General features: G+C 39.1%; 1 protein-coding gene across 4 annotated transcripts in view; it reads left to right on the top strand.

Annotated features, from left to right (window-relative positions):
- Positions 1-23,166, top strand: part of MYO5A (myosin VA) — a 214,462-nt gene that overhangs the window by 146,829 nt on the left and 44,467 nt on the right. For all 4 annotated transcript variants that reach the window (XM_038009994.2, XM_008016570.3, XM_008016567.3 and 1 more), the window contains exons 19-25: positions 515-726; positions 1,612-1,768; positions 5,860-6,099; positions 7,767-8,015; positions 12,205-12,298; positions 14,579-14,727; positions 19,472-19,585. In XM_038009994.2, the coding sequence (XP_037865922.2) occupies positions 515-726; positions 1,612-1,768; positions 5,860-6,099; positions 7,767-8,015; positions 12,205-12,298; positions 14,579-14,727; positions 19,472-19,585 (1,215 nt within the window). The remainder of the gene's footprint in view (positions 1-514; positions 727-1,611; positions 1,769-5,859; positions 6,100-7,766; positions 8,016-12,204; positions 12,299-14,578; positions 14,728-19,471; positions 19,586-23,166) is intronic.

The raw sequence follows: 23,166 nt of genomic DNA, 5'->3' as shown, positions 1-23,166 counted from the left end.
AGAGATAACTGTTTAGAAATGTAACTCAATATGAATACCCAAGAATTTTGGGTTTTGGTTTTTGAATTTTATTTCATATGCATTTCTTCCTGCCTTATTCTTCACACTGGTGTTTTTGTCCCTTCAGCTTCTCATGGAATATACAGCCCGATGTAATCCTTACAACCTGGGTCAGTCAGAGAGAGTCAACATCTCCATTTCCTTGAGATGTTTAAAACACAAACAAGCAAATAATAACTGCCTATAACCCACAACCAAGTTTTGGGCCTCAGATAATAATTCCAGGTAGAATAATTCTGGAAAATAACTCTTAAACTGCAGTTTTTCTTAAAATCCCTTCTATTTGCTCAACTTGCATAGGATTAAAAATCTGGCTCCATTAGTTAATTGTGATGTAGCCCAAGTTTTAGCTAATAGATTCATTCCTTTACTGATTCTGCTTTTAGACATTTTTTCTTTTAAATTTCATTTACATGATTATTATTTCTGAATATACAATTTATTCCAAAAACAGGACAAGGACAAATACCAGTTTGGTAAGACAAAGATCTTTTTCCGTGCCGGTCAAGTGGCCTATCTAGAAAAATTGAGAGCAGACAAACTGAGGGCTGCCTGCATCCGGATCCAGAAGACCATCCGAGGGTGGCTGCTGAGGAAGAAGTACCTACGCATGCGGAAGGCAGCCATCACTGTGCAGAGATACGTGCGGGGCTACCAGGCCCGATGGTAGGTCTCCTGGGGACAGATTAGAGTGCACATCTAATTCACTGTCCGAGGACAGTTTTGAGTGGTCACCATACGTGAAAAGATAGCACCTCACCTTTTCTTAGTTCCAAGGGACAACAAATTAACTCATAGGACAGCTAAATAGAATAAAATTTCACTCAGCCGTATGAATGATTCATATTTATCTTCAAAACATTTACAAACTGCTGCTTACTTATGTCCTCAAAATTTTTATTTTTGATACTTTTATATTGGGCTTGAGGAAATCGTGTATAAATTAAAACAGTCATGAATATGAGCTAGTTAATAATGACTTCATTGAATAATTTTCAGGAGCAGTTAACTGAGAGGGTCTGGAGGAGAATTACACTTTAGTGTGATTACATATTAGGTTAATTTTAATTGAGGAGTATAAGTAGAAATGAATTAATCATGAACTTATACCCTCACAAATTCAGGAAAATATGGTAGATTAATAATGGCTAGATCCAAGAAAAATGGTGATAACTAAGTATGAGATTACTGTGTATGTCTATCTGCTCTATAAAGAGGGCATGGCCTAGGGTAAATGGATCCTGTTGTAGAAAGCATGAACTTTTGTGAATTTTGCTTTCTTATAAAATCTGGCAATGTGGGCCATCCTACTTTTCAGAGTTAGGGAGGGCTCAGATGAGATAATAAATGCAAAAATACTTTGGGAAACTGTAAATTGCTATACAAATGTGAGTAAATATAAATGTTGACTTAGCATGCACATTATTAGAATAATACAATGGAGGTACTACTCTTTATGCCTAAAACAGTGACACTCTTTAGGTTTCTCTAGCATGTATTTCTGCATTTTTTTCTGGTTACTGACAACATAATATTATTTTCTTTGGCCAGCTATGCTAAGTTTCTGCGCAGAACCAAGGCAGCAACCATCATTCAAAAGTACTGGCGCATGTTTGTGGTCTGCAGGAGGTACAAGATTAGACGAGCTGCCACTATCGTTCTTCAGTCTTACTTGCGAGGCTTCTTGGCCAGAAATAGGTATCGCAAGGTGAGGCATTATTTTCAACTTTGTTTATTCATTCTATTAGCATTACAGGGTCTACGATGAATGTAGGAACTGTATGGGGACAACCAGCTATTAAAATGCTATTTGTTTATTTTAAAAAATTCTTTTTTAGAAATAGGATCTTGCTCTGTCACCCTGGCTGGGGTACAGTGGTGCAGTCATAGTACAGTGCAACCTCAGACTCCTGGCCTCAAGCAGTCCTCCCACTGTGGCCTTCCAAAGTGCTGAGATTACAAGTGTGAGCCACTGTGAGCATGCTCAGCCTGAAATGCATTTTAAAATACTAAATAATCACATATAGTTATTTAAAAAAAATGGGAAAAAAGCTTTTACCTCCTTTTTTCTCTTTGTTTATATAATTTGAAAAAAAAAGTATGTTAGTTTTCCGTGGTTGCTGTAATAAATTATCGCAAACTTGTTACCTTAAAACAACCGAAATTAATTCTCTCAGAGTTCTGGAGACCAGAAGTCCAAAATCATTATCACTGGGACAAAATCAAGTTGTCAGCAGGCTGCTCTCCCTCTAGAAGCTCCAGGGGAGAATCCTGGCCTCTTGCAGCCTCTGGTGGCTGCCAGCATTCCTGTGCTTGTAGCCGCATCAGTCCGGTCTCAGCCTCTGTTTTCACAGCATTTTCTCCTCTGTGTATCTGATTCTTCTATCTGCCTCTTATAAGAATAATTATGATAGCATTTAGGTTCCACCCATGTGATCCAGGATAATCCTCCCATCTGAAGACTCTTATCCTAATCACATCTGCAAAGACCCTTTTTCTGAATAAGTTAACATTTGCAGGTTCCAGGGATTAGCACCTAATTTCTTTGGGGCCCACTATTCAGATGACTACAGAGAACTTTGAATAGATAGAATATATGACAAACAGGTTGAAGGTTATTCCAAGAATGAGACAACCTTGGAAGAATTTACCATGGTGAAGAGGAGGCAAATTACAACATTAATGTGGTTAAAATTGTATTGACAGGTATGATGCTCCAAAAGTGTTTGACAAATAATCTTATATCTAGCGATAATTAATGGGGTCACCAGAGTAGTCTTAATTATCACCTGTGACCATTGATGAAAGATTTTTATCTCTTTCATATTGGCAAGGTTTGGGATTCTATCCTATAGAATATATTTTGAATAAGCAAGAAATATAAGCCTGGATATTAGAACTCTATGGACATTACCATTAGAAGGAGCATTAATGGGGTGATTTGGGTCTCTAAGCACAGGCAGTATATGGGTGTGACCTAGGCCCTATTTATATATTTATTTATTTATTTTACTTTTTTATTTGAAGTGATTTTAGACAACAAAAAAATTCGAAACTGATGAGGCTTGAATGAGTGTATTTAATAGCTGTGTTTTGAAGATAGCTACTCCAGATCTTTCTGCTCACCCCTCCTTTATGTAGTCTCATGTTCTTTCTATATAGGCGTGAGATTTTAGGGAGGGAAGAGGTTTGAAGTTGGCTTTTCAGATATACCAAACTAGTTACCTTCCTGTGTTCCTCACTACTGTTCTTAGGAACATCTGAGCTGGGTTTTGAGGCCACTGGTTTAGCAGTAGCAGCCTCTGGCCAGCTCAGGCTCCCACTGTGACTGGACAGGGTGGAAGGTAGCAGCGTAGAGGCTTGCTCACATGTAAGCCAACAGCCATCACATTAGTGCTCCTTCTAGCTGTATTTCAGGTGCAAGGTTCCCCTCCATGAGATTTGGGGGGGGTCTTAAAGAGAGTACAGGTGTTGATTAATTTCTCTCACTCATGATGAAAGTGAGATTGAAAATGGAAGCTCTGATTAGATAATGTTTCCATTTGACTAAAATTACAAAAATGGACCAATGTCCAAAGTTACATGGGAGACGCAAATGGAACAGGAAAATTTGCATTAATAGCTTTGCTACTGTGTGTTGCTTGAGTTTAAAAGTCTTTAATTTGCCATCACTGAGACTCATCCAGTTGCTCCTTACTCATCCGGATAAGACAGAGGCCTCCCTCCGGACTGTGATGTTCAGTGAACATTCAGAACTCCCAACCTCAGTGCAGCGCGATGCAGCGGCTACACTGAAGGAAAACTGAAGGCTACCTTCGCTTTATGAAAACAAGCACAGAAGGCAGGCTTGAGGGGGCTGAAGACACTACTCAGATCTCCTGAACAACTGTGTTCACTTTGTATTTGATGGTTTAAAAGTTAACCACTTATTTATTAAATGTATCTTCTAGGATGACACATTTTAGTCATTATTTTTATCAAGTGCAATAACCTAAAAATAGAAAGTATTCTTTTAATGATCTTATTAAACTGCTATATATATATATGGATCGATGCTTTCAGAGATTTTACATTTTAAGAGTTTGATAAGGCCGGGCACGGTGGCTCACGCCAATAATCCCAGCACTTTGGGAGGCCGAGGCAGGTGGATCATCTGAGGTCAGGAGTTTGAGACTAGCCTGACCAACATGATGAAACCTTGTCTCTACTAAAAATACAAAATTAGCAGGTCGTGGTGGCACACACCTATAATCCCAGTTACTCGGGAGGCTGAGGCAGGAGAATCGCTTGAACCTGGGAGGTGGAGGTTGCAGTGAGCCTAGATCGCGCCATTGCATTCCAGCCTGGGCAACAAGAATGAAACTTAGTCTCAAAAAAGCAAAAAAAAGAGTTTGATAGGAAGTGTATTGTGTCCATTTGTAATAATCACCAACAAGTATTTAAATATATAATATTTAAATATCGTTTATATCATGCAAGAGTTACTTCATAAAATTGCCAGATTTTTCTAGTTTACTTTTTCTTTTATTTTCTCTCTTGTTTTTTTTTTTTGAAATGGAGCTTTTCACTCTTGTTGCCTAAGCTGGAGTGCAATGGCACGATCTCGGCTCACTGCAATCTCTCCCTCCTGGGTTCAAGCTATTCTTCTGCCTCAGCCTCCTGAGTAGCTGGGATTACAGGCGCCCGCCACTACGCCCAGCTAGTTTTTGTATTTTATTAGAGACGGGGTTTCACCATGTTGGCCAGGCTGGTCTCAAACTCCTGACCCATGTAAACCACCCACCTTGGCCTCCCCAAGTGCTGGGATTACAGGTGTGAGTCACTGCGCCTGGCAACCTCTTCTTAAAATTCAAGAATTTCTTCTCCATCTTTCCTAGAAAATGTGTACGTGGTCTCTGTGTGGTGCTCTTTAGTGACAACAAATTCATCTCATAAGGCAAACTTTTGTTGTAAGTTGTTTGTAAGTTTAGGGAAATATCATCATTGTTTTTAGGAAATGTAACATGAAATCAAAGGTAAGATTAGTTTGTTTCACATCTCGTTATTTTTACCTTTCATTTTAAAGCCCCATCCCTCCTGCGTTTGAATCCCAAAAGTGGATCCTTACTACATTTGAAATAGCAATGGAAAATCCTCACTAGAATGGTATTCCTCAAATGTGGTGAACAACAGTGTCATCTTTTAGTTTCTAAAAAAAAAAAAAAAAATCAATAAATCAGTACAAACTTTTTAGCACCTCAAGTGTTGGCCTCTACAGACAGTTTGCTGCCCATACCCCATGTCCTCATGCACGAGCCTAATAATGCATAATGAGGTGGTATCAGCAGTCAGGGTGGTGGGGATATCTCTTATTTTAGTAGCACATAGTTTACAGGATGCCTGATTCTGTTAATTTTATAGAGGATCATCTGTTGCCAACAGAAGTCATATACTAATAAGAAACCTAATATATTTTTTTCTTTCTTATTAAAGTTGTTTTCTTTTGGTAATCTGGTGCTTTTTATTTAGACAGCTTCCAAATCTATATTCTGCTTAGAATTAAACACGTAATATGTGCATATGACACATTTTTATTATGTTTCTGAAATCACCTTCTAAAGTCTACTTTTCAAATCACTTTTAAAAATAATTTTGTGGCCTCCCTATATCTATGATATGTATAATCTACATAGTACATTGTCAATTCAACTTTTGTGTCTTTTCTTCTAGGTAATGTATGGATTTTCAGCCCAACATAGATTGATAATCTTGAGTGTAGTCCAGGGTCTTGACATTGCTTTCCCTTATCCTTTTCTGCAGATACTCCGTGAGCACAAAGCAGTCATCATTCAAAAGCGAGTCCGGGGCTGGCTGGCCCGGACACACTACAAGAGGAGCATGCATGCCATCATCTACCTTCAGTGCTGCTTCCGGCGGATGATGGCCAAGCGTGAGCTAAAGAAGCTCAAAATCGAGGCTCGCTCAGTGGAGCGCTATAAGAAGCTGCACATCGGCATGGAGAACAAGATCATGCAGCTGCAGCGCAAAGTCGATGAGCAGGTGTGTTTCACAGAGGGGCACTGAGAGTGGAGTATGCCCGAAGAAATCCACCAGGATTATTTTCAATATTGTTTTTCTTTGACTTTACCCTTCGGTCTTAGTAAAAAGTAAAATTATGACCGTATTTATTTCCATAATGAGCATGAAAGTAATTATAACTCATAAGGTGGATCACAATTGCAAAAACTAAGGCAGGAAGTTGTTGTTGTTGTTATTATTATTATTATTGTTACTATTATTTGAGACAGGGTCTCACTCTCTCTGTCACCGAGGCTACAGTTCAGTGGCATGTTCACAGCTCACTACAGCCTCAACCTCCTGGGCTCAAGTAATCCTCCCACTACAGCCTTCTGAGTATCTGGTACTACAGGCACATACTACCACACCCAGCTAATTTTTTTATTTTGTAGAAACAGGATCTCATGTTGCCAGGCTGTTGCCTCAAGCAATCCTCCTGCCTCAGCCTCCCAAAGTACTGGGATTACAGGCATGAGCTACCATGCCTGGCAGGAAATTATTTTTGAGAACACAGATCTGCTAATGCTTCAAACCTTTATGACCAAGAGTCACATTGTATGTTATTTATTTTTCAAACACCAGCTCGAACCAGGCATACTGTATTTTATACTTTGTAATGCTCCGTCACAATTATCATTTATTTTCATGTGGTATCATGTTCATTTTACAGATGAGTTGTTTAGCATTGAAATAGCAAAAGAAGCAGGAAGATGTTCTTGCTTCTGATGAACTTGCAGTCTGTTGCAGAGATTGATTGATTAAAGATAGTTACTAATATTTTAGCACATGTAAATGATATAAAGTAGTTACGAATATAAAAATGCTAAGGAGAGCAAAGCAAAACAGGGATCAGAATGAAATGGGAAGAAAGATTTTCTGAGTAGCAGGGATAAATTTTGAGGTAGTAAACAAAGATTTGTGAGAAATTTGTGTGTGTGTGTGTTGTTTTTTTTTTTGTTTTTTTTTTCTTTCTGGGACAGAGTCTCACCCTGTCATCCAGGCTAAAGTGCAGTGGTGCAGTCACGGCTCACTACAGCCTCAAACTCCTGGGCTCAAGTGATCCTCCTGCTTCAGCCTCCCAAGTAGCTAGGACTACAGGTGCACACCACCATGTCTAGCTAATTTTAAAAGTTTTTGTAAAGACAGGGTCTCATTATGTGCCCAGGCTTGTCTTGAACTCTTGCTGTTTTGTGATCCTCCTGCCTTGGCCTCCCAAAGTGCTGAGACTATAGGTGTGGGCCCCTACACCTGGCCAACTTGTGATTTTGAGGCTGTTTTAATCATTCTTATGCATCACTAAGCTACTCCATGGTTTTTAGCAACATTTTGTTCTGTTTTCAAAAACAAGTATAGATCCTCCTATTTCTGAGTTAAGAATCAGGAAATTAAGAATTTACTATGTAATTCACCTTGTGACTATGAGAAAATCACATCTGTCTTGCTTACCACATCAAACAGAATTGAATTATTTGTCCCTGTTTTCTTCTCTCTTTGTGTCACCTAGAAGGTATTGGTTGTGCTATTGCAAATGTTGTAGTTACTCTTTTGGTTAGATACTATATCAGTGTTATGACGATACAGCATGAATATGATGAATAAGCATGGTTTTCTCACTAAATACATATTGTTATTTATGTGTATGTTTAAAGAACAAAGACTACAAATGCCTTGTGGAGAAACTAACCAATCTGGAAGGAATATACAACTCTGAGACTGAGAAACTACGAAGTGACTTAGAACGTCTTCAACTAAGTGAAGAGGAAGCGAAAGTTGCCACTGGGCGGGTCCTTAGTCTGCAGGAAGAAATTGCCAAGCTCCGGAAAGACCTGGAGCAAACTCGTTCAGAGAAAAAATGCATTGAGGAACGTGCAGATCAATACAAACAAGAAACAGAGCAGGTAGGAATAATGTCCATATCCCTATCTACTCCGTACACAAAGGAAATATGCTGTCATCATGACTTGGTCCATGTGACTCACTGTTGGTTTTATTAGAAATGTAGTACAAATTTTAGTTGAATTACTGGTAGTTATTACTGTTTCCCAAGCGTTTATTTCACATTATCAATGAGTAGGCTGTAGGTCTTTTAGCAGAACTTTTGACTCTAATAAGAACAGAGGCAGAGCAGTATTTTTAGGAGAGAATGGCCAAGTACCTACTAACACTCGTATATTTAAAAAAAAAAAAAAAGAAGTCCATCTGGGGCATAGACTCCTTAAAAAAAAAAAAATAAGTCAGTCTGGGGCATAGACTCCTTTTTCTTCAGTAAGGTTAATGTGATTAACCCATTTATGCCTAAGGTTGCAGTTTTTTGAATTGCAGAATCAATCTTTGGCAATGACCTTGAGCAGTAGGATATAAATAACTCCCAGATGCTTAGTGTTCCAATAATGGAGCATTAGGCATAATGTTTAGTACCTGATGGTAGGGATCCTTGTGGAAGCCTGCATTAAGGCTGTATTAAGAAGTCCAAGCAGGAGAAATCTAAATGCACAGTGATTGCAACCAATAGCTTTATGCAGATGGAACCCTCCCCACAAAATGCTTTCAGATTGACCAGTACTTGCATGCTACAAATTTGTATTAACATATCAAAACTTTATTAAGTATAGAAGACATTAATATTATCAAGTAGTAATGAGATGTACTGCTGAAACATTTGTAAAAGTACCTCAACATTAGGCTTCCTGGAAAAAAGTAATCAATTTTCAGAGATTCCACTGGTATTACCAACTTTAAATGAAAACAGACTTGCCTGTGTCAGCTGTAACTGCTGGCAAGAATCCTGATATGGTTTGTCTGTACTGACTTCTAAATGTGAATAGCAGCATATGCAGTGAGAACCACAGCAGGAACTTAGATGCAGGTCGGTTAGGGTAGGGTGGCTGGTAAAATTGCAGTCCTTGCTTCACATTCGAGGTTCCAATAAAGTAATTCCTGCTATATCTCTAGATCTGTACTCTATATATAGAAACAGCAGTGCCAAAAGGTGAGATTCTTTTCTCTTTTATGTAATGTTGTTTTGATACGGCAAGTTTGTTCTCTCAGAACTCAGGCGTGCACTCATAAAGATACTCTTGAATGTTTAAGATCTCTTTTCTTCCTTTAAGTCTCCTAAAACCACGGAAGCTTTCCAGCATCTGATTCCTCAGAATCCGTCCAGTATTTAAGTGTGGTGGGAAGATTCTCTTTTCCTCTTTAAAGCCAAGTTCTTGCCTTTCTAGTCTGATAGAATAAACACACAAGCAGATTCACATGTCTTCTTTCATTTCATTTCATTTTCTCCTCTTTTCACAGAGATAGCTACAGGCACTACCGTTAATTCAGACATTCAGAAGGCGTTTCCTATGTTGTGTAGGCTGGTCTTGAACTCCTAGCGCCTCAAGCTATTTTCCCACATTGGCCTCACAAAGTGCTGGGATTACAGGTGTGGGCCACTGCACCTGGCCCCATTAGTTCTATTGATGGAATGTAGTGATAGGGGAAGAATGAAAACATTTCACTGTGACAGTCAGCTTCATGGTCAGGAAAATGACAGTCTGTTCAAGGAGCCCAGAAGTTACAGTAGAGTTATGTATGGTTCCTAACCAAGAGCATTTATCAAAACTGCTGAGGAGTTTTTATATAAAAAGGGAGCTATCGAGACTCTGGGAGTGTGGGCTAGGCACATTATTTTGAAAAAGCATCATAGGTGACTTGTGTACCCCTACCAAACAAGAGCCTCTCCTGAAAGCCCACAGAGAGCTGGGGCTTTTTTTTTTTTTTTTTTTTTTTACTGAGAGTGGATGTTAAGGCAAGATCAGTGCAGAGAGAAAAGACAGCCCTCAGAAGGGATACCTTCTGGACTGGTGTCTGCTGTGTGTGGTACAGTGTGGTTTTCCAACTTTCCTGCTCCCCAGAGCCCTCTTTTCCTGTCCTAAGCCCCCTGACATGATGAGAGATTGCCTGCCAGCTTTCTCCCTATTATTAAAGCTCTTGTTTTCAGAGTTTCTTAAACTTTTGCTTAGAAAAAGGAATTCAGATTTTACTCATCATAAGCACACATTTTATTCCAAAGATGAAAATTATGTACTTTGCAAAATTACCTTTGGTTTTGCTTTTTCCTTCCTGGGAATCCTTATCCAGCAAAGAACTAGAAAGTTAAGAGTCAGCTTTTGTGAGTGTGTTTGTTAAAATATACATGACATGAAATTCACCATTTTCTTTTTGCAATCTACTCATCTGACAAAGGGCTAATATCCAGAACCTATAAAGAACTCAATCAAATTTACAAGAAAAAAACAACCCCATCAAAAAGTGGGCAAAGGATATGAACAGACACTTCTCAACAGAAGACATTCATACAGCCAGCAGACACATGAAAAAATGCTCATCATCACTGGCCATCAGAGAAATGCAAATCAAAACCACATTGAGATACCATCTCACACCAGTTAGAATGGCAATCATTAAAAGATCAGGAAACAACAGGTGCTAGAGAGGATGTGGAGAAATAGGAACACTTTTACAGTGTTGGTGGGACTATAAACTAGTTCAACCATTGTGGAAAACAGTGTGGCGATTCCTCAAGGATCTAGAACTAGAAATACCATTTGACCCAGCCATCCCATTACTGGGGATATACCCAAAGGATTATAAGTCATGCTGCTATAAAGACACATGCACTCATATGTTTATTGTGGCACTTTTCACAATAGCAAAGACTTGGAATCAACCCACATGTCCATCAGTGACAGACTGGATTAAGAAAATGTGGCACATATACACCATGGAATACTATGCAGCCATAAAAAAGGACGAGTTCGTGTCCTTTGTAGGGACATGGATGCAGCTGGAAACCATCATTCTCAGCAAACTATCGCAAGAACAGAAAACCAAATACCACATGTTCTCATTCATAGGTGGGAATTGAACAATGAGATCACTTGGACACAGGAAGGGGAACATCACACATCGGGTCCTATTGTGGGGAGGGGAGAAGGGGGAGGGATAGCATTAGGAGATATACCTAATGTAAATGATGAGTTAATGGGCGCAGCACACCAACATGGCACATGTGTACATACGTAACAAACCTGCACGTTGTGCACATGTACCCTAGAACTTTATAATTAAAAAAAAAAAAAAAAAAAAAAAAAAAACAGGCCCTGGTGAGAAAAGGATATATATAGAGAAAAAAAGAAAGAAAAAACTATTTAAAAAATTACCATTTTCACCATTTTTAAGTGGACAGTTCTGTGGCATTAAGTACATTGACATTGTTGTAATGTCAATGCTTATTTAAACATGGAATAAAAGGACTAGTTCTCAGCCTTGTAAAACTCTTTTTTTTTTTTAGACGGAGTCTTGCTCTGTCGCCCAGGCTGGAGTGCAGTGGCGCCATCTCGGCCCACTGCAAGCTCCGCCTCCCGGGTTCACGCCATTCTCCTGCCTCAACCTCCCAAGTAGCTGGAACTACAGGCACCCGCCACCACGCCCAGCTAATTTTTTTGTATTTTTAGTAGAGACAGGGTTTCACCGTGTTAGCCAGGATGGTCTTGATCTCTTGACCTCGTGATCCACCCACCTCAGCCTCACAAAGTGGTGGGATTACAGGCGCGAGCCACTGCGCCCAGCCTCAGCCTTGTAAAACTCTTAAAGAGTGATGAAAGAGAAATTCTCTTTCTCAACATAGATATCAGGGAGAATCAAAAGGTCTTCAGTAAATTTCCCAAACTAAAACATCCTCACATCTTTCTTAACCTCCTTAATCGCGTAAAGTAAAAAACCATCACCATCCTTATCCTTCAAGAATTTCTAGTCTATTCTGTAAAAGAGGAAAGTAAATCATTTGTGACGGATATAAAGAGCATATACAGGGTATTGTGGTAGCACAGGGAAAAGACAGCTAATTGAAAGGGGTTTCAGGAAGGTTCTTAGGAGGGAGTAATACTTGAGCCAGTTTGTAAGGTTACTAGACATAATCAGGCAAAGATAGGAAGCACAGAGGTGGTGGAAGTAAGGAATGACTGCTTATGATCTTTATCCTTGGTCATCAGGCTTCCTCTGTCCATTGCAGCCATCTCACTTTATTGTTTCATTTCATAGCTGGTATCAAATCTGAAGGAAGAAAATACTTTGCTGAAGCAAGAAAAAGAAGCCCTCAATCACCGCATCGTGGAGCAGGCTAAGGAGATGACAGGTAAAGCTTACACGTGTACTACACGCCAGCCAACCTCACACCTTGTATAAGTTACAGTGTTACTTGATGAGTTACACAACGTTATTTAGAGTTTAAATATTTTTAAAAGTTGAGGCTATCATCAGCAAATTTACAAAGTTCCAAGATGCAAGAGATCACGTATTTTGGTTGAATTAGTTGGTTGATAAACTTGTAAATCTGGTATCTCTAGGTACAAATGTGAACTCAGGTTCAGTCAGTGTCGTAAGTAATTTTTTTTAAAAATTAAATTTGTTCTGCATGTGTGATTCATTAGTTAAGGCTTATAGGATTCCTAATGTTTTAGTAAGAATTTTTGAGCTAATATGTGTATATTTATATGTGTGTGTGTGTGTGTGTTGTCTTTTTTTTTACTAAATCAATGGATATTATTCTAAGATTCACCACTTTTTGCTATTAAACTAAAAAAACACTAATTTTTTTAAATAGAGAACTAACCAGATATGGACATTTATTCTGTTTTCTGTTTGTGGGGTAGATTAGAATGGTGATAAATTAATAAGGAATCCACATATATATAAATACGGGGTAAGAAGATACAGATCTATATAGTAATTAGTGGTGGAAATGGAAGAGAAAAGATAGTTTGGAATGGGGATTTATTATATGAAAATAGTACATTTTCATATACATTCTGTTGATTACATTGGTATTCAAAAAAGGCAAAAATGTTCTAAGATTTTACAATGAGATAACAAAACAATAATGGTATGTTATTAGTAATAGGGATATTGAGAAAAGAGTACACATTTATGAGGCAAATTAATGAGGCCAGTTGTTGGAGTGTTAAGTTTGAGATGTCAGTCAGGACCTCAACATGGAGGTGTTCAGAAAGCAAATCCAGATTAAAGATTAGAGAAAAAATAAGAAGGGAGCCTAAAGATACCCATTAAAACTGTGGTGGTAAGAGAGACTGCCTCACCTCTCCTAGTTGAAGGGGATAGTAGAGAGGAAAGAGAAGAAAACCTGGAATTAATGACCATACTAAGGGATGAGGTAAAGAAAAGGAGTCAGAAAATAAAATTAAGAGGTGAAGGAGAAAACAGAGCCCTGGAAAGAAGGCTGCTGGGAGGCAGCATGTAACAGAAGGATCCAGAATGATGAGAATCTTCTAGGAAAATATAAAATGTTATTTGAAAGTGAACTGTAAGAACAAAGAAATGTCAGTGAGTTTGCCAAGGGAAAATTTTTTGGTAGCCTCAGAACAGCTTCTGCAAACTGGTGAGAATAAAAGGCAACTTGTAGAATGTTTTAGAGAGAAGAAATTCATTCATTCATGTACAAATTATTAAAGCCCTACTCTAGGGAAGCACTGTGGTGGGCACCAGGAAAGCAGCTGTGACAAGACACTTGTAGCCCCTGCCTCATGGTGCTCACAGAGAAAGCAGTGGTGAAGCTATAGAAGCAGGCAGGGCAGATTAAGATTTAACCTCAAAATATATGGGTAAAATGGAGCAAAGTGGTAGGAAGCTTAATATTATAAATGTGACTGGTTGACTGATTGAGTTAAGACATATAGCTGAGATTTGAGGTTTTGTTACTTTACTTCATCTGCAGTCAAGGGCTAATCTCCAATTTCCAGATCATGTCCTAGCCAGAAACAAACCATAGCCACAGAGAGGGTGGAGGGGATAGGTAAATGGAGAAGACAAGGTTTCCTCAGCAGCGTGTGGGGGATGACCAAAAAACACACAACACAGCTGGCCAGGCCTGAGCATTTTATCTGGTTAGAAGCTGCAGAGTAATAGGACAGCAGGGGAGGTTAAAGTCATAGAAAATGTAAGATAGAACCATGAGATGGTAAATGAAGAGAGACTCTGTAGAGTAGGACAGCTGGGTCCACTGAAAAGTTGCCATTCTCTTGAGAAATATCTCTGACTTTTGGAGAGAGTATACTACTTTGGGCAAAAGAATTTTATGAATAAAATACCACTGGAATAAAAATACATATACTTTAGTTACTAGACAGTGACTGGTGGAAGTTTTTCAAGGATGTGCTGTAACCAGTGTATCAATTAGTGGGACTAAGGCCAGAGTACGGGCAATAACTCAGTAGATGATTGTTAATATTAATAAATTATTTCATTTTTTGGTCATTTTTTCTTTTCCTAAATTTTACTAAGACACTCTCCATGGAAAAGTAAAATTCCCTGCAGAGAAACTGGAAATCAGTATACATGTTTACACAATTGCATTTTCAAGGGGCCATCTTTGGTATACGTATCCTTTTTTTAATTTCAGAAACTATGGAGAAGAAGTTAGTAGAAGAAACAAAACAACTGGAGCTCGACCTTAATGATGAAAGACTGAGATATCAGAACCTTCTGAATGAGTTCAGTCGCCTAGAAGAACGATATGATGACCTCAAAGAAGAGATGACCCTTATGGTGGTGAGTCAAACACTTCTGCTTTTTTTAATGAAAAATTTTAAACATATACAAAAGTAAATAGAATAGTAGAATGAACCTCCATATCTTCTGTGTGCCTACCACCCAATTCCAGAATGTTCAACACATATTCGCCTCCCATTCCATCTCCCCAACCCACTCCATCCAATGGTTTGGATTATTTTAAAGCAAATCTCAGAAATAATATAATTTTATGCACAAGTACTTCAGTAAAGTCAAACACTTTAAAGACTGGGCTAAATGATAGTATAAAGTCAGTACAGTTGAATTTTTGTTTTTGTTTTTGTTTTTGTTTTGAGACGGAGTCTCGCTCTGTCATCAGGTGGAGTGCAGTGGCGCAATCTCGGCTCACTGCAACCTCCGCCTCGCAGGTTCAAGTGATTCTCCTGCGTCAGCCTCCTGAGTAGCTAGCTGGGACTACAGGCACCCACTGCCACGTCTGGCTAATTTTTTGTATTTTTAGTAGAGACGGGGTTTCACCATGTTGGCCAGGATAGTCTCGATCTCCTGACCTAGTGATCCACCCGCCTTGGCCGCCTCCGAAAGTACTGGGATTACAGGCATGAGCCACTGCGCCCGGTCAGTTGGACTTTGTTTCATATATTGAATGGCCTAATGAAACATTTACATGTAGACTGATTTTGATTATAATTTCGAAGACATATTCCTATGAAAAGAAAATTCAGACTCCATTGATAATGAATTATCTATTTCAAGGACTCTTCTGCATTTGCCAATGTACCTTTCATACTTGTAATAATTCTGCACATCCTCCCTATTCCACTTATCCTGCTATCAGAAAACAAAGAGTAACACGGTGAAACCCCGTCTCTACTAAGAAATACAAAAAACTAGCTGGGCGAGGTGGCGGGCGCCTGTAGTCCCAGCTACTCGGGAGGCTGAGGCCGGAGAATGGCGTGAACCTGGGAGGCGGAGCTTGCAGTGAGCTGAGATCCGGCCACTGCACTCCAGCCTGGGCGACAGAGCCAGACTCCGTCTCAAAAAAAAAAAAAAAAAAAAGAAAACAAAGAGTTCCCAAGCTCTCTTGTTGCCTACGAGTACCAGCCTTAAAGGTAAACTAATTATACAAATGATCAGAAATGCTTTGAAATACCTCATAAAAAGCCAGATAATTCAGTATCTGTGGAGCAGAGTATTTGCTTCAAATTTTGCTTCTATCTGGACCTACTGACAAAGTTCATTACAATATGACACTTAAAAAGTCAAAGTAAAAGAGATTATGTAATATGAAAGATAGGCTCTCATCACCTTGCAGATGAGAAAATCCTGTCTAAAAGAGACTAAAAAGCTAATATAAATCCCACATTGGACCATTATTTCAACCCTCACTACTCTGATTTATGTGTGACAAAGAGAAATTAGAAGTAGATGCAAGTCACCATTATAACTGTTCTTATAACTGACAAATCTAAAGACCCTTGTTAAGTTTCATCTTCCTTGATCACTATGCTCCCCTTGGTCCCATTGAAACCTTTCTTCATTCACATTCTGTAATTCTTAGCTTTCTCTAGAATTCTTTTCTTCTTTTTCAGGGTTTATGTTCCCCAGTTCCATTCTTTGGTATATTTTTGTTCACTGCATTTATTAGATGACCTTGCCAACATTTATGGTTAATCTCTGTTTCAGTTATGGTAAGAGCTAAACTTTATAACCTATAAGTAGGTGTTTCTGAGACCCCCTAGTTATTTGGGATGTTAATAAATGGCATTGGAGAAGAAATTCTGAGGTAAAATAAATGTAATCTACCAGGTTAAACAGAGATAAACAGATGTCTTTTCTGCAGAATTTCTTGGATTCTTTAATAGTGCATGCAATATGAATTTCAGAAAATAAAATGAGAGAAGCAGGTACCATACATGTATCCCTCTCTGAGCATATTCCAGAGACATCCATCTGTGAGGAGGTCATAGGTCTCTTTAGTCAAGGAGGTGGCCATTTCTAGAAGGGCCCTCCAGTGATGCCATCCTCCAGCAGCTTGACACAGCTCCTCCTTTCTTCTAAGCAAGTCTGCCTGCTCTCCATCTGTTCCCAGCAGTGCTCTAGGGGTAGCTTTAGTTGCTGAATTTCTTATTTCTCAGTCGTGTGTCCTCTCCATTGTATATGCCTGTGACTCACTGTCATTCCTCTTGGGAGACAAAATGGTCAGAGGAAGGGAAAAGGAGAAAGCAGAGGAAGGGAGATAAGAGCTCGCTTGCTTTCCACTCATCTCTTCACTAGATCTCATTTCCTAGCTCCAGATGTAGTCCAGATCACAGGTTTTGCTGAAAATATTTGCCCAGAATTGCAGAGAATAAAAAACTTGATCTTATAACCCAAGACAATTAAAATATTAGCGACAATATCTTATTTTAATGTTTAGGTACAACTGAACAGCTAACAGATGAGTACTTGACTAATATTAGACTGACACTCTTCTGCAAATGGCATTCTCACTGCTTCAATCCAGAGCTAATGAAGCATTTGATCGTAAACAGAGTTGTCATATGAATGGAGGAAACTCTAGGGAGGGGACTTGATAAGCTGCCTCCAGCGCTTCCCATAACCTGTGTGATACATGGGCCAAAGAACACTAGTAAAGCTAATAGTGTCACTTATTACCAGCCTCTAGAGTTGTTGGCCCTAGTACAAGAAGTGTTGTAGCATTTTTCTCCAAGAACATTGGGTTGTCCAGACAATATAGCGGCAGAGGCAATGAGGAAGGACCAATCCAGGGCTAAGGAGTTTCAAGCCAATGATGAAAAGATGATGAGGCATGGGAATACAGGCGTATGAAGTGTTTAAAGGTAAATTAATTCCAGAGAGTGGAGGGAAACCAGCATGTCAATCGTGGGGTCATTAGTCTTGGCAAAGGGAATAAAACAGGTTCTGGAAAAGAAGGAATCATGGGAGAAATCAGGAGCAGAAGAGGAGGGAGGTGCAGATCTTGAAGGAGAACATATTGATCCAGTCAAATATATATCCTTGTAATTGAAAAACATATAAACAGGGGAGCAAAATCCTAAAAACAGAGAACTGAAAAGTTACCAACAAGGAAGTTGTTGAATCACTGCAGTCCCCTAACAATCACAGCAGCAGCAGTTAACATTCATTGAATACTTGTTATGCCACACCAGACTGTTTACTTGCACACTCTTATTTAATCCTCACACAGACCCTATGAGATAGAAATTAGTACCCTTTTTTTCCTGATGATGAAACTGAGGCCTAGAAAAGTTGGGTAAGGGACAAGTAAGTGGAAGAGCTGGTATTCCTGCCTAACTCTGTCTCCTTTCAGACCCAGAGCACTTAACCACTGCCCTGTATCCAAAAGTTACATTAAATAGCAACAAGCAATGTTGCTTCCATTAATGCCTTAAGGTATTCCTTGTATAATGATAGATATATGTGGGAAGACAGGGATCTCCCTCATTTTTGATAAGCTTATTAAAAATCTTTGTCCTGGTGTTTATCTGGACTACCTATTTTTCTTAGTGATACAACCAGTTTATTCAATAAATGCCATTCATACAACTGTGGTCTTGGGCTGGAAACTTTAAGTAGGAGTGCCTGTGTCTATAAACAGACAGTGAATTTGAGTGCCTTGGACTTCATCTGTGGTGATTATCCCCTTTAGTGTGCACCCCAGCTTCTGGATTGTTTCAGAGGTGCTGGTGTTTTTGGATCATCCCTTCACTTTGCAGTACAGATTGGGCTGGCCTGGGAGACTTTTAAGTGTCTCTGGATGAGTCTTCTCTCCATAAGCCTGGGTGTTGGAAGGGAAGAGATGAAGAAGCTCTTTGTGGCTTCCAGCTCTTTTCCAGCAGCTGGGGAAAGGTACAGAGAAAACTGGACAGATGAGAAAGCTCTCGGAGGCCTTTCTGAAGCCCTCAGGACTGTAACATTGAAAGATTAAGGCCACTGGATCTTTCCACCTCTCCTGCTGGGGACATGCTAAGAGCCCAACCTTTTAATTCCTTCTTCCCTCAGGTTATTCTCTAACCCCTTCTCCTACAGGAGGGAAGGGTGTATCATTGCTAAACTTTTCTATTCCCCATGAGCTTTCTGAACACTGATTTCCTAGGTATTACAGGTCATAAAAATGCCACCCGGATGTCCTGAGGTAATAACCGAGGGCTCTTCAGAGGATTATTAGAGCAGCTTTCTTACCTCCCCTATACTGTCCATCCTGCCCACTGCTCACTCCAAAGATTTAACTTCATGTATTAAAGTGACAGAAATTAGAGCTGCCTGTGTGAACGCCTTCATCTTTCCTTTAAACCATTTTTGCCTAATTACCATGCACTTAAATGATTGTGCATGCCATTTCAATATATTTTATGAGGTTTTTGATAAGTTTTATTTGATTACAGCACTAAAGTCAGTGCTTGGAAGCTTTACCCAGTGCTTCACTGAGCACTGCTTCACCCAGTGTGACTGACCGCTCAAAGCTTTCAACACCCAAAGTGTACTCCACTAATAATCACAAGTGATTTTTATTTGGGCATTTGGATTTGCAACTGTTCTTGTCATGTCATGCCAATGTACCTTTTTCTTTGAAGAGGTGACCTTTTTGTAATTATTTGGTCAAAACAATATGGAACAGATCACTTGGGCACCAATACAAGTCAGGCAATAGGGGTAAGAACCAAGTCAAGGTGGATGCTGTCTTAACTATGCCTAGACTAATTATGTTGTGTTAATTATACCTGGGTTATTTGCCTTGCAGCATGTGCCTAAGCCTGGACACAGGAGGACAGACTCCACCCACAGCAGCAACGAGTCTGAATATACCTTTAGCTCTGAAATTGCAGAAATGGAAGACATTCCATCGAGGACAGAGGTATAGTTTAGACATCTGCCACTGAAAGTAGGATGTCAGCATGCTGTTGTTAACAAGGAACATTTCCATTGCAGAGCAGACTCCAATTGGCCATAAACGTAGTATTTGTTTGGATCATTTATTCTTCATAAGTGACCTGTAGATACAAACTTATCTTATTTACCTTTTTGTACACTTAAGTGCTATGTACATACATACCTATTGCATATTTTTTTGTCAATACAAATTTTAATTTTAATTTTAATTTTTAATGCAATTTTGATGGTGAGATTTTATTTTTGTAATTCTCTTTTACCCCTAACATGGTGTGTATACAGGATTTTATTTCAGACTGAGGCAAATTATTTTATTTTTATTTATTTATTATTTACTTTATATCTATAGACCACCGCTGTAGACAGAGGTAAATTATTTTTCAAGTAAGCCCTTTGTCCTTGAATATCATAAACACTGGTGCCCCAGAGTTTAACAAAACTGCTGCCTCTGTTTTTTGCCAGTTTTTACCAATGTAACTTTCTTCTACAAAATGCCTGGAAAATAGTTTAGAAATCTGCTTTAATGTTTTGTGTTATGTTGTATGAAACCAAAATGATGTATTACTGTAACTCCAAGAGTATAGTGACTTCTAGATTATTCCCAACCAATTCTAAGATATTTTTAAATATGATATAGTTTCAATAATGGATAATTCAGATACAACTGTCCTATTTTTATATTATGTTCTTTGAAAATGACCAAATCAGAAATAGACTGCTTCTGGCAGAATAGCTAGAGAAATTGAGTGATTCTTTCCTTTCTTGTCTTAGTTCTACTTAAGAATGAAGTTTCTGCCATCTCATTCTGTTTTGAAGAAAAATGTTATATAGTCGGAATGTCATATCATTGGAATCGTACATACAAGAAGGCTAAGTAATTTGTCCAAGTTCGGCCGGGCGCGGTGGCTCAAGCCTGTAATCCTAGCACTTTGGGAGGCCGAGACGGGCGGATCACGAGGTCAGGAGATCGAGATCATCCTGGCTAACACGGTGAAACCCCGTCTCTACTAAAAAATACAAAAAACTAGCCGGGAGAGGTGGCGGGCGCCTGTAATCCCAGCTACTCGGGAGGCTGAGGCAGGAGAATGGCGTAAACCTGGGAGGCGGAGCTTGCAGTGAGCTGAGATCTGGCCACTGCACTCCAGCCTGGGCGACAGAGCGAGACTCCGTCTCAAAAAAAAAAAAAAAAAAAAAAATTTGTCCAAGTTCACAGCTTATCAGTGGTAGATCCAGCATACTAACTGAGGCTTGTCTCTTTAGAATTCATGTTCTTAAGCCGTTATATTCTACTGACTTCCATCCAGGGATTCTACACTGCAAGTCTCCAAATCCCTTTTCTATCTATAGCTAACATTGGCTGGGCCCATGGATATAACAGTATGGCCAGTATATAGCAGGATAGAGGTTTTTCTAGTTATCTATTGCTATGTAATAATTTATCTCAAATTGTAGTTTTTTAAAAAAAAAACAACAGTAATTTATTATTACTCATAATTCTGTGGGATTTGACTGAGGAGTTCTTGTGCTCCATGTGGTGGTGGTCGGAGTTCCTCATGTAGCTGCATTCTGTAGAGTGCTTGCTTCTCTTCCCTGGGCCTTTCCATGTAGCCTCTCTTCAGCAGCAGGTAGGTGGGTTCTAAGAGTGAGAGGCTGAAAGATACCAGGCCTCTTAGAGCTAGGCCCAGAACTGGCCCAGTGTTAGTTCTGCCACATTCTGGTCAAAGAAAATCACAAGGCCAGCCCACATTCAAGGCAAAGAGGATAGATTCCATCTCTTGTTGGGAGGAAAGACTTGTATGTTGAGAAGAATCATTAGTGCCATCATACCACAAAGTTAGACTTTGAAGACTTCAAAATTAGGACTTCTGAGCCTTTAATAGATAGGAAGGTTTTAGGATTACATCCTGTTGATCTCAGTGGGAGTACTCACTTGCAATAGTCGGAGGGAAGTACATTTACAAACTGCCCAGTCCAGTGTAGTACCACTTTAGCAGCTCCTGCTGGTAGGGGGAAGCCGTAATAAAAAAGATGTGCTTGCTGGAAACCAGTCTGTAGCTCTCTGGAGAATTCGCCTGCCGGCCCCACTTGTTTTGCAGCCCTCCCGCGCTTGCAGATCTTCACGGGCTGGGTTGATGTTGCTTTGGAACCAGTGCTCCTCCTGCTTGGTGTGCACCTCTTCTAGGAGCCATTGACTGATGATCCCTGTTCTGCTTCTGCTCTCAAGCTTTCTCACACCTTTCACATCTGGGGAAGGGTCCCCAGAACTTTCTCAGCTATCATTAGGAGTTATTTCAGAATGACTGCCAGGCCTGTAATGATGGTAATTTTGTGACTACATTCAGTTATTTTGATTTTCCTCAGATGAGAGACTAGTGTTATTTTTTAGGTCAGTTAAAGAGCTTCGCTGTCTTAGAAAAGCCCTGGGTGACAAAGTCCTTACTAAGGCAAGAAAGCGAAACAAAACCTCAGAAACTTCTCTGTGACAGATGGCCCAATATTCCTTCTTGTTCATGGGGTATAGTGAGGACATCTCTTTAGTTAGACGTGTCATCAGGGCTCAGAATGGGCACCATTGGGAGCACCCTTAAATAATTACCAATATTTGTGCCTTAAGTCATTTTGCATTTTTCACATGTAATCTTTTGTGATCTTCTATCTTCTATTTTAATACTCTTATCCACAGAATTTTGCTCTTGTCCAGCAATCAACTAGTTTTTTATATAGTATTAACCGATGTCTGAAGAGTTACCCCATCACATTTTTTTCTTTTCTTTTTTTTTTTTGCTACTTCTAGTTGTCAAAACACCATCCCATTTTAATAAGAGGCTTCCTTTTAAACAAAAAGTGCCCATTCAAGGCTCAAAGGAATGATTTCCAAATGATATTTTAGTTATAATGAATGAAATATTACATTCATTTCTAGAATGAAAGGTTCTATGACAGTGTAAGAAAAGATGAAATAATTTAAAATTTCAGGGACATGTACATCATTCATAATGAACAAACATTAAAATATATAATATGGAATGTTTAAATTGTAAATAAGCGTCAATATAAGTATTTTATGCTTAATTTTTATGGGGGACATGTAGAAAAGAATTTTTATACGAATGAAATTCTATAGTGATTTCATGTTGTGGCAAGATGTTATATCTGTTCTGCTAAGTCAGGACAGACTTTATTATAAAGATTATATACCTAAACTTTTTCTAATTGTTGAGTATTACAAAGTAGGCAGAAAGAAAAAGTTCAGGTGTAATTAATTTGTGAACAAATGACTTTGACAGCCTATAAATGCCTACTTCTTTGTTCAGTTGATTCTTCTTGGGTTGTTTTTAGAACTGGAATAACACTTAACACTACTCTGAATTCACAAAAGACCAAAGATAGCTAATGAATATACAATTCCTGAAAATAAAAATTATTCCGTCTCTTCAAAAGTCAAAGAAGGCCAGGCGCAGTGACTCATGCCTGTAATCCCAGCACTTTGGGAGACCCAGGCCAGTGGATCACCTGAGGTCAGGAGTTCGAGACGAGCCTAGCCAA

The sequence above is a fragment of the Chlorocebus sabaeus genome, chromosome 26 (assembly GCF_047675955.1).
Source record: "Chlorocebus sabaeus isolate Y175 chromosome 26, mChlSab1.0.hap1, whole genome shotgun sequence".
NCBI lineage: Eukaryota > Metazoa > Chordata > Mammalia > Primates > Cercopithecidae > Chlorocebus > Chlorocebus sabaeus.
Note: the sequence above shows the minus strand (reverse complement) of the source record. Positions and strands in the feature narration are given on the sequence as shown.